Here is an 11,869-nt window from a genome sequence, read left to right on the forward strand (position 1 = left end):
AAAGGAGAGATTTTTTATTTAATCACTTCATCATTGATCCTATATCAGCCATACAGTATAAAGACCAGGGGTTGGAACCAAAATTATTTTCCAAATCGTTTAGTTCTGAACAGAAAAAAAAAGTTGTTTCCACTGTTTCGACCAGCAAAATAAAGTTCAGAACCGGTTCAACAAAAGTACCGGTTTATACGTTCCTTTTCTGTTCCTTTTTTAACCTTTTAAATATTTTTATTTTTTACATTTAGCTGATTAATTACTTCACCAATCATTGCGGATAGAGCAGGCAAGCTTGCGTGATGGACAAACAAGTGTGCCTACGGCGCAAGATGCGACTGACATTTTGCGGGTGGGAGAACAAGAGGGTTGAGGAGGAGGCTTGAAGCGCTGGGCATCGTTATGACATGCTTATCTGATTTATGTCCACAGAATTATACCTAGTTGGAGTGGCTTCTACGAGGAACTTTTAATGCCTTGACCTTGCTAGCAACAAGCTGTTTGTGCAGAGCGGCACCAGACTTAAAAAACACGTCTTACCTTTTTGTAGTTAATAACCCAATGTGAAACTGATAACTAGGCCTATAGTATCCTTAACTAGCATCAAAAAAGTTATATAGTTCTTCTAGCTAATAAAAAAATCTCTCCCCCTATCTTCTAAATCCGATTGTAAGTCACTACAGTAGCCTAGTTCAGGGGGGTAGGTAGCCTAAACATGCACACACACTGGTAAAGATTTTCAGCTTGCAGGCAGATACTGGAATATGTTTCTGAATGACAGAGTGAGGGCTTTGCCTAGGCACTTTGTTGCGTTTTTTTGTGAGAGTAGAAACGCCTGGAATGTAAAAGAACGTTATTAACCGGTTCCCATGCTTTTTAAAATAATGGTTCTAACTGGTCACTTTCGTTCCAGGTTCGTTTCTGCTACTTGAAAAAATGACGTTATTTTCCGGCTTTTCAGTTCTGTTCCTGAACCGGTTCCAACCCGTAATGAGGAAATCAGCTCGTTCTCCTGGTTCTAGATAACACGGTAACAGGCCATGTCTCCCTACACAGGAGTCTGTTATCAGTCATGGGGAGGGTTTCTAAAAAAGATGTGTTGTGACGTGGTACCTCAGTCCTCTTGATGACCCAGACTCACACCACTCATAGAACAACCAGCAAAGTGTTCATTTGACAATTTAGTTCATTAACGCAGAGAAAAGCGGAGGCTGGTGGGAGGAGCTATAGGAGGACAGGCTTATTGTAATGGCTGACATGGAATTAATGGAATGGTATCAAATGGAAACCACCCGTTTGACTCCATTCCATAATTCCATTCCAGCCATTACAATGAGCCTGTCCTCCTATAGCTCCTCCCACCAGCCTCCTCTGGAGAATACAGACAGTCAAATGTAGATATTTCAATGGTCACTGTGGAGGTTTGTCAAGAGAAATAACATGCCACGTTAGCTACGAGGCTTTCAGAGCAACTCACCCCCAGACAGACAGACAGACAGGAGGCCCAGGGCAACTCCCCCCCCAGACAGACAGACAGACAGACAGGAGGCCCAGGGCCACCTTGACTGCAGACCAATGGGCAAAAGTACCAGACTGATAGATGGGCAAAAGTACCAGACTGATAGATGGGCAAAAGTACCCATTAACCACCCTTCTCCTGTACTGTGCCCTCATATTCCCAGTCATGGACTTTTAAACATGGGGCTGATGTAAACACTGGCTTGAGGGAGTTTGAGTTTCCACCATTGTTGAATCAATGCGAGAAAGAACGCAAGAGAAGTGCACACTTCGGGAGAAGGATGGAGAATCGGAACAGAGCCAGCCAGAACAAATAAGACAAATGGGGGAGTAAATTGACGAGCGGCCGGGCGGCGAGCGGGTGTGTTCAGGCTCTGAGCCTGAGGAGTTCAGTCTGAGTTAGTTTCTCCCGCCCCGCCTCACACCGTCCAGTTGGTAGCTGGTACAGCGACGTTGTCAAAAGGCAATATTTTAGTTTCCTTTCCCAAGGTATTGGTTCCTTTGTTCTTTWACTGCTGTATAAAACAGARKGTCAGAAGACGGGAGTAACCGCAGCCAGACGGTGGATSGGGGTCAGTCGGGTGGAGYCAGGGAYGGAGAGAGGAGGGACGGTTTACTCCAACACCACAGTGCCTCCTGCTGTCTCCAGGGCCGTCTTCAGCTTCTCCGCCTCCTCTTTGGACACATTGGCTCTGATCTCCTGGGGGAGGGACTCACTCACCACCTTCTTAGCCTGGTAGAGGACGAGGAGAGGAGGTCAGTGATCTACAGCAACATTAACACAAAAGCAACCAACCTTCTTAGCCTGGTAGAGAACAGAGAAGGTCAGTGATCTACAGCAACAATAACACAAAGCAACCCAACTTCTTAGCCTGGTAGAGGACAGAGGATCTATAGTAACATTAACACAAAGCAACCAACTTCTTAGCCTGGTAGAGGACAGAGGAGATCAGTGATCTACAGCAACAATAACACAAAGCAACCAACTTCTTAGCCTAGTAGAGAAACAGAGGAGATCAGTGATCTACAGTAACAATAACACAAAGCACCCAACTTCTTAACCTGGTAGAGGACAGAGGATCTATAGTAACAATAACAACAAGCAAACTTCTTAGCCTAGTAGAGGACAGAGGAGGTCAGTGATCTACAGCAACTTAACACAAAGCAACCAACTTCTTAACCTGGTAGAGAGAGAGGATCTATAGTAACATTAACACAAAGCAACCTCCTAGACGGATAATTGTCTTCAGAGTAAGAACAGAAGGAGGATTATACAGAGAGAACAGAGAAGTCAACCAACCTCTTAACCTACTATATACATAAAGAGAGCAGTCCAGAGTGAAAGACCTCCAACCAAAGCTATCCTATGTCTCAGACTGATTTGACTCTGTGTCCTTTAAGCGTGGACACTGGAGCGTGTGTGGTCAGAGACGGAATGGACAAATGATTACAAAGACAGGAAAGAACTAAAGAATCATCGTCTGGCTGTGACATCACACAGAGGAAAACAGGAAGACCATCTGACCTGCACCAGGTTCAAGCCTTGGATGCAGTTCTTCACTTCTTTTATGAGTTTCACTTTCTCTGCTGCCTTCAGTTCTGTCAGTTTCACTGTGAAGTGTGTCTTCTCTTTCTTCACTGGTACATGTCCTCTTCCACTGCCTATCGGAGCAGAATGAACACAATGCAAGGTTAGAACATGTTCTATCTATGCCCTGAGGACACTACATGACATGTTTGTGTGTACAGTCAAGCAGAACGATTGCATTGCAGTAAAGAGGCTTACATTGGGCATCGAAACTAAACAAGGTTAAAGCATTTATAGATAGAAGGCCAATGAGCTCTGCAGGGGTACCTCCTAGATCAAGTCATGTAGGGTGGGGTAAGGGGGAACCACGGGGCGTCGCGTGGGGGGAACCACGGGGCATCACGTAAGGGGGAACCACGGGGCATCACGTAAGGGGGAACCACGGGCATCGCTCACGTAAGGGGGTACACGGGGCATCACGTAAGGGGTAACCACGGGGCATCACGTAAGGGGTAACCACGGGGCATCACGTAAGGGTTAACCACGGGGCATCACGTAAGGGGTAACCACGGGCATCACGTAAGGGGTAACCGACGGGGCATCACGTAAGGGGTAACCACGGGGCATCACGTAAGGGGTAACACGGGGCATCACGTAAGGGTAACCACGGGGCATCACGTAAGGGGTAACCACGGGGCATCACGTTAAGGGGTAACCACGGGGCATCACGTAAGGGGTAACCACGGGGCATCACGTAAGGGGTAACACGGGCGCATCACGTAAGGGGTAACCACGGGGCAATCACGTAAGGGTAACCACGGGGCATCATGTAAGGGCGGGCTAACCAATACAGGTAAAGAAGCTTGATAAACGTATTGATAAAAACACAGAAACACACTGAAAACAATCCCTGTCTTACCAGAGCTGCAGGTGCTGCTGCTGCAGTCATGGCTCCCATTGGCATCATCCCAACATCCTGGATATTCAGGGTTTTCTGGGACAAAAATTAAACTACTTTATTGAGAAGTCATTGAGCAAGTCAAATAAAATGTTACTCATCACATGCTTCTTAAACAACAGGTGTCAACCAACAGTGACATGCTTACTTATAGTCCTTCCCAACAATACAGAGAGAAGAGAATAGAGAAATAGAAAAGTAAAACACGTAATAATAAATACACAATGAGTAATGATAACATGGCTTTGTACACGGGCTACCAGTACATATAACTAAGAACAAAGTGGCAGGTAATAAACAGTAGCAGCAGCGTTGGGGAGGCAGGTAGTCTAGTGGTTAGAGTGTTGGACCTATAACCGAAAGGTTGCCAGATCGAATCCCCGAGCTGACAAGGTAAAATCTGTCGTTCTGCCCCTGAACAAGGCAGTTAACCCACTGTTCCTAGGCCGTCATTGTAAATAAGAATTTGTTCTTAACGGACCTGCCTAGTTAAATAAGGTTAAATTAATAATACATGATGTATGATTTGTTTCCACAGGCAGGAGCTCTGTGGAATATATATATATATTTTTAAATGTGATTAAAAGAGTTGGTGCAAAAAGGGTCAATGCAGATAGGGTAGCTATTTGGGTAACTATTGAACTGACTAACTATTGATCAGTCTGATGGCTTGGGGGTAGAAGCTGTTCAGGGTCCTGTTGTGTCCAGACTTGGTGCATCGGTACCACTTCCCGTGCGATAGCAGAGAGAACAGTCTATGACTTGGGTGGCTGGAGTCTTTGATTATTTTTAGGGCCTTCCTCTGACACCACCTGGTATAGAGGTCCTGGATGGCAGGAGCTCAGCCCCAGTGATGTACTGGGCCGTACGCACTACCCTCTGTAGCGCCTTGTGGTCGGATGCCAAGCAGTTGCCGTTCAGGCGGTGATGCAGCCAGTCAAGATGCTCTCAATGGTGAGGCTGTAGAACCTTTTGAGGGTCTGAGGGCCCATGCCAAATCTTTTCAGCTCCCTGAGGGGGAAGAGGCGTGGTCATGTCCTCTTCACAACTGTGTTGGTGTGTGTTGGACCATGATCTTTAGTGATGCAGAGGAACTTGAAGCTCTCGACCCGCTCCACTACAGCCCCGTCGATGTGAATGGGGGCGTGCTCAGCCCTCCGTTTTCTGTAGTCCACGATACTTCTTTGTCTTGCTGACGCTGAGGGAGATGTTGTCGTCTCTGCTGGGAAGCCAGTACTGCATGATTCAACACTTTGTTCATTTGCACAACGTCTTTCATCCACATTCACCTGTAAATTTCCAAACTCGTCAAAAATGACATTTGGTTTCGCCTAGTTGGTCTGCTATTACTTGTGTTAATTTTGTTAGCATTCTGGTAATGGATGCCCAACGGGTGTTTTTGGCGCCTCCCTTGTGTATTGCGCCGGATACCGTCCAAAGCTGGATACCGTCCAACCCTAGTGTGGACTGCAATAGAGACTGCATCATCTGTGGATCTGTTGGTGCGGTTTACAAATTGGAGTTGTCCAGGGTGTCTGAGATGATGGTGTTGATGTGAACCATGACCAGCCTTTCAAAGCATTTCATGGCTACAGGTGGGAGTGCTACAGGGCGATAGTCATTTACACAGGTTACCTTTGGCGTTCTTGGGCACAGGGACTATGGTGGCCTGCTTAAAACATGTAGGTATTACATACTAGGTCAGGGAGAGGTTGAAAATGTCAGTGAAGACACTTGCCAGCTGGTCCAGTGCATGCTCTGCGTACGCGTCCTGGAAATCCGACTGTGAAAGTTAACCTGTTTGAAGGTCTTACGCATGTCGCCTACAGAGAGCATGATCACAGTCGTCCGGAACAGCTGTGGTCTCATGCATGGTTCAGTGTTGCTCCCTCGAAGCTAAGCTCGTCTGGTAGGCTTGCGGCAAGGTTTCCCTTTGTAATCATGACAGTTTGTAAGCCCTACCACATCCGACGAGCGTCAGAGCTGGCGGTAGTAGGATTCGATTTTAGTCCTGTATTGACGCTTTGCCTTTAGCTCAGTGTGGATGTTGCCTGTCATCCATGGCTTCTGGTTGGGATATGTACGTACGGTCACTGTGGGGACGACATCGTCAATGCACTTATTAATGAAGCCGGTGACTGATGTGGTAAACTTCTCAATCCACTGGATGAATCACGGAACATATTCCAGTCTGGGCTAGCGAAACAGTCCTGTAGCTTAGCATCCGCTTCATCGGACCACTTCTGTATTGAGCGGATCACTGGGTACTTCCTGTTTGAGTTTTTGCTTGTAAGCAGGATCAGGAGATAGAGTTATGGTCAGATTTGCCAAATGGAGGGCGAGGGAGAGCCTGTTGGTGGAGTAAAGGTGGTCTGGAGTTTTGTCTGTAGTTTGTCTCCTCGAATTTTCGATGTAATAGTTGGACAAATTAAGTTGTAGCCTATTGTACAGGTAGCAGGTAGCCTAGCAGTTAACAGTGCTGGGCCAGTAACCAAAGGTCGCTGGTTCGAATCCCCGAGCCGACTATCAGGACGTGTCCTTGAACAAGGCACTTAACCCTATTGCTCCTGTAAGTCGCTCTGGATAAAACGTCTGGAAAATTACAAAACATGTGTAATGTCAGATTTGCTTAATTATACTCAAGTACAGACCAATGTGCTATATTCCAGGCTATGTACTATGTGTTATATATAGACCAATGTGCATGGCTATGTGTTATATGTACTTGTGTTATATATAGGCCAATGTGCATGGCTATGTACACGTGTTATATAAAGGCCAATGTACTATGTGTTATATAGGCCAATGTGCTATATTCCAGGCTATGTTATCTGTTATATATGTACTATGTGTTATATAAAGGCCAAGATGCTATATTCCAGGCTATGTACTATCTGTTATATATATAGGCAATATGCTATATTCCAGGCTAAGTACTGTGTTATGGCTAAGTACTATGTGTTATATAGGCCAAGATGCTATTATTCCAGGCTATGTGTTATATATAGGACAATGTGCTATGGCTATGTCTGTGTGTTATATATAGGCCAATGTGCTATAATTTATGGACTTACTGTGTGGCACTGGATACGAGCGTCTGCTAAATGACTCAAATGTACATGTCTCCTTCTGTTAATCTACACAGTCTACATGTTCCAGTTCCATACCTTGAGGAGCTCATTGAGGTCTGACCTCTAACAAGGTGAGGCTGGTGATGTCGTGTACCAGCTGGGTGATTTTGGAGGGGTACGCTTTGGGGGCTCCGTCCAGAGGGGGGTGGCGATGACATCAGAAAGGCTGGCTGGGCTGGTCCCGAGTGTTCGGAGGCACATAGCGTTGGTGTCTGGAGCTCCTGCCTGTGGAAACAAATCATACAGTTCATGTATTATTTTTTTTAACCTTTATTTAACTAGGCAGGTCAGTTAAGACAAATTCTTATTTACAAACCCGGATGACGCTGGGCCAATTGTGCGCCGCCCTATGGGACTCCCAATCACAGCCGGATGTGATGCAGCCTGGATTTGAACCAGGCCTCTTGCACTGAGATGCAGTGTCTTAGACCACTGCGCCACTTGGGAGCAGAGACTTATGTATCATTCAATTAGAGGACGACCGATTAATCGGAATGGCCGATTAATTAGGGCCGATTTCAAGTTTTCATAACAATCAGTAATCGGCATTTTTGGTCGCCGATTACATTGCATTCCACGAGGAAACTGCGTGGCAGGCTGACTACCTGTTACGCGAGTGCAGCAAGGAGCCATGGTAAGTTCCTAGCATTAAACGTATCTTATAAAAACAATCAATCTTAACATAATCACTAGTTAACTACCATGGTTGCTGATATTACTAGTTTAACTAGCTTGTCTGTTGATATAATAGATGCGGTGCCTGTTAATTTAACATTGAATCACAGCACTCTCCCACATATCGCAACAGGTGATTTAACAAGCGCATTCGCGAAAAAAGCACTGTCGTTGCACCAATGTGTACCTAACCATAAAATCAATGCCTTTCTTAAAATCAATACACAAGTATATATTTTAAACCTGCATATTTAGTTAATATTGCCTGCTAACATTATTTTTTTTAACTCGGGAAATTGTCACTTCTCTGCTTCTGTGCAAGCAGAGTCAGGGTATATGCAGCAGTTTGGGCCGCCTGGCTCGTTGCGAACTGTGTGAAGACCATGTCTTCTAACAAAGACAGTAATTAATTTGCCTGAATTTTAGATAATTATGACATTGATGCAATTGTAGCCACATATTTAGACTTATGGATGCCACCCGTTAGACGAACGGTTCCGTATTTCACTGAAAGAATAAACGTTTTGTTTTCTAAATGAGTTTCCGGATTTTACCCAATTAATGCCTAAGGCTCTTATTTCTGTGCGTTTATTATATTATAATTAAGTTATATGATTTGATAGAGCAGTCTGACTGAGCAGTGTAGGCAGCAGCAGGCTCGTAAGCATTCATTCAAACAGCACTTTCCTGCATTTGCCAGCAGCTCTTCGCTGTGCTTCAAGCATTGCACTGTTTATGACTTCAAGCCTATCAACTCCCGAGATTAGGCTGGCAATACTATAGTGCCTATAAGAACATCCAATAGTCAAAGGTATATGAAATACAAATGGTATAGGAGAAAATAGTCCTATAATTCCTATAATAACTACAACCTAAAACCTCTTACCTGGGAATATTGAAGCCTCATCTTAAAAGGACCCACCAGCTTTCATATGTTCTCATGTTTCGAGCAAGGAATTAAACGTTAGCTTTTTTACATGGCACATTTGCACTTTACTTTCTTTCTCAACACTGCGTTTTTGCATTATTTAAACCAAATTGAACATGTTTCATTATTTATTTGAGACTAAATATATTTTATTTATGTATTAAGTTAAAATAAAAAAGTGTTCATTCAATGTTGTTGTAATTGTCATTATTACAAATATATATATAAATTAGCCGATTAATCGGTATCGGCTTCCTTTGCTTCTCCAATAATCGGTATCGCCGTTGAAAAATCATAATGGGTCGACCTCTACATTCAATCCAGTGTCTCCTCTATAGAGCGTGCAACCCGTCCACCTAAAATAGTTTGGTTTCTATTGGTTTAAATTTACAGTTTGGTGCAAATTATTTACAACTATGCACTAATGAATTAGATTTAGGCTCCTGGATGTAGCTTTAGGGGCCTTTGAGTCCCTCTTGAAAAACCTCTAGGCTATGGGGAATGACTGATTCAATGTTGTCATTGATCTCTCAAAGATTCTTAAAATCACCACCAGCTTGTAATCTAGCAGTAGCTAGTTAGCTACTATTCTCATCCTGATTTCCGCCTGGTTCAGTTGGTAAAGGGGAATACTGGTCAGTTGCACAACTGAATGCATTCAACCAAAATGTGTCTTCCGCATTTAACCCAACCCCTCTGAATCAGTTGTACAACTGCCACAGGAAGGTTGACAAGATCATTATACAATGGTGAAAAKCAATACAAATCACTAATCAGAACCAGGAGGGAAGCTCTAGCAAGGTWCAGGATATGACAACCATTTGTCAAAGTTAAACACAAATGCCATACAAGAAACACATGACCTTGACTGGCACATCTCATAAGGAAGGAACAGGGTGCATTAGGTTCATGGAACTGTCTAACGTTATTAAATGCTAACTGAGCCTACTCGCTCTAGATTACAAATTAGTTAGCTGGTTTTGCAACACAATCCCCGTGACAGATTAATCCATTTGGCTGCAAGATCGTTCCTCACTAGTTAGCTAACGAGTAATTGGTGGCATTGCGGCTGGCTAGCTATCCGGCTAATCATAAAATCCGTTCTTCACAAAGCAAATGAATGAGCCCAGGGTTATTATGTTAACAGTTCTATGTGACTATGTGATTCAGACTATTTGGGGCACATAAATGGTTAATGCATGGCAAATTAGCTAGTAATTCTCTGCCCTTGACGCTKTAAGCGTTAGCAAACCATCTAGCTCCTGTGTCCCACTGTTCTAGAATTTACACAAGCAMCGTTACAGCTGCAATCCCCGGTTAAATATGACACCCGCTTACCGATGTGTCTTTGCGGCGATTCGCAGTGCGGTCCGAATGCAATGTCTTGTGCAGTACATTTTTATTATTTGTGCCCCCGGATCTCCTATAGATATTTACAATTCACAGTCACAGTGTAACCTGTCAATCCTGGTCCTTCTCCCTCAATAGCACATGGCGTCCTCCACTCTCTGTTACTGACCTACCCACAATGCATTGCGCCACAAACGAGTTGTAGTTCGACTAAATAACTTTATTAACAAAGTAGCTTTTGTCAATCTCTGTGTGTGCGTGCGTGCGTCTCTCAATTCAATTCAATTGACTTTAAAGTTCATTATTACTTACATTGTCAAAGTATACATATAGAAAAATATAAATATATATAAATATGGGAGATAAAGAGGACATTTATACTGTACATTTGTTTTAAGTGTTTTTCAACGTCAGACACCCCTCTCTCTCGCTCCCCAGCCATACGCCATCATCACCCCCAGCTGTTATGAGGACTTGGACCAGGAACTACGACAGATGTGAGTTATGACATCATAAGAGAGAGCTGGCCAATGTGGAGCTACTACCATATAGCTTCTAGACATTAGTTCACTCAGGGTGAGGTTCTATCCATGAATCCAGACTACCACACTGTTTTACCATGTCACTTCTGTTCCCCTACAGGAACCCAGACTACCACACTGTTTTACCATGTCACTTCTGTTCCCCTACAGGAACCCAGAATACCACACTTTTACCATGTCACTTCTGTTCCCTACAGACCCAGCTACCACACTGTTTACCATGCACTTCTTTCCCACAGGAACCCAGGGTGGGGTCTAGCAGACATCGACGTTCTGAGACAGCTGGCGTTTGGGAACGGGATGCGTATGGAGAGGATGGTGAGCCTCTTTAACCAGTCTGCTTGTGTGTATGTATAAACTAATGGATCTTTAAGGGTGGACTATACTGTACACACAGAATGTAACATAGAAGGTACGTCTGCTGCTAGCTCAGTCCTTCTAAAAGGATGTTGAGGATCAAGTCTTCATTTGTTTTCCCAGATAGAGATGGAACAGTATAATAAATGCCTGGTCTTCAGAAACGTTGACATGAAAACAGGGCTTCTTCGCATCTGAACAAACATCCTAATGACCCATATTTTAAACATCTATTTATGTAAATAAAGTACGTTATGCAAAATAAAAGTATGTGCCCTTTCATTTTCAGCTCCTAAATGACACTGGATCTAAACTGGTCCCAGATCTGTTTTGCTGTATAGTCAACTCCATGACAATGCTCTAGACTGGTCCCAGATCTGTTTGTGCTGTATAGTCAACTCCATGACAATGCATCTAGACTGGTCCCAATCTGTTTGTGCTGTATAGTCAACTCCATGACAATGCATCTAGACTGGTCCAGATCTGTTTGTGCTGTATAGTCAACTCCATGACAATGCATCTAGCCTGGTCCCAGATCTGTTTGGCTGTATAGTCAACTCCATGACAATGCATTAGCCTGGTCCCAGATCTGTTTGTGTTGTATAGTCAACTCCATGACAATGCATCTAGTCTGGTCCCAGATCTGTTTGTGCTGTATAGTCAACTCCATGACAATGCATCTAGCCTGGTCCCAGATCTGTCTGTGCTGTATAGTCAACTCCATGACAATGCATCTAGCCTGGTCCCAGATCTGTCTGTGCTGTATAGTCAACTCCATGACAATGCATCTAGCCTGGTCCCAGATCTGTTGTGCTGTATAGTCAACTCCATGACAATGCATCTAGACCGGTCCCAGATCTGTTGTGCTATAGTCAACTCCATGACAAT

At 44.1% G+C, this 11,869-nt stretch overlaps 1 protein-coding gene and 1 long non-coding RNA gene across 2 annotated transcripts; one reads left to right on the forward strand and one right to left on the reverse strand.

Moving 5' to 3' along the window:
- Positions 1 to 225: 225 nt before the first annotated feature.
- On the reverse strand, positions 226 to 10,254 carry mrpl12 (mitochondrial ribosomal protein L12). The gene is given in 10 exon segments (XM_070442167.1): positions 226 to 2,226; positions 2,492 to 2,507; positions 3,038 to 3,159; positions 3,162 to 3,174; positions 3,960 to 4,034; positions 7,166 to 7,190; positions 7,192 to 7,270; positions 7,273 to 7,326; positions 7,329 to 7,354; positions 10,071 to 10,254. Coding segments are annotated over 10 exon segments (570 nt in total). The 5' UTR covers positions 10,130 to 10,254; the 3' UTR covers positions 226 to 2,125.
- Positions 10,255 to 10,313: 59 nt separating this feature from the next.
- On the forward strand, positions 10,314 to 11,186 carry LOC112078873 (uncharacterized). Its single transcript, XR_002895800.2, has 3 exons — positions 10,314 to 10,579; positions 10,864 to 10,942; positions 11,105 to 11,186. It is a non-coding gene; the product is annotated as an uncharacterized lncRNA (long non-coding RNA).
- Positions 11,187 to 11,869: the final 683 nt, after the last annotated feature.

Source organism: Salvelinus sp. IW2-2015, unplaced genomic scaffold (assembly GCF_002910315.2).
Source record: "Salvelinus sp. IW2-2015 unplaced genomic scaffold, ASM291031v2 Un_scaffold6411, whole genome shotgun sequence".
In the NCBI taxonomy this organism is placed as follows: Eukaryota; Metazoa; Chordata; class Actinopteri; order Salmoniformes; family Salmonidae; genus Salvelinus; species Salvelinus sp. IW2-2015.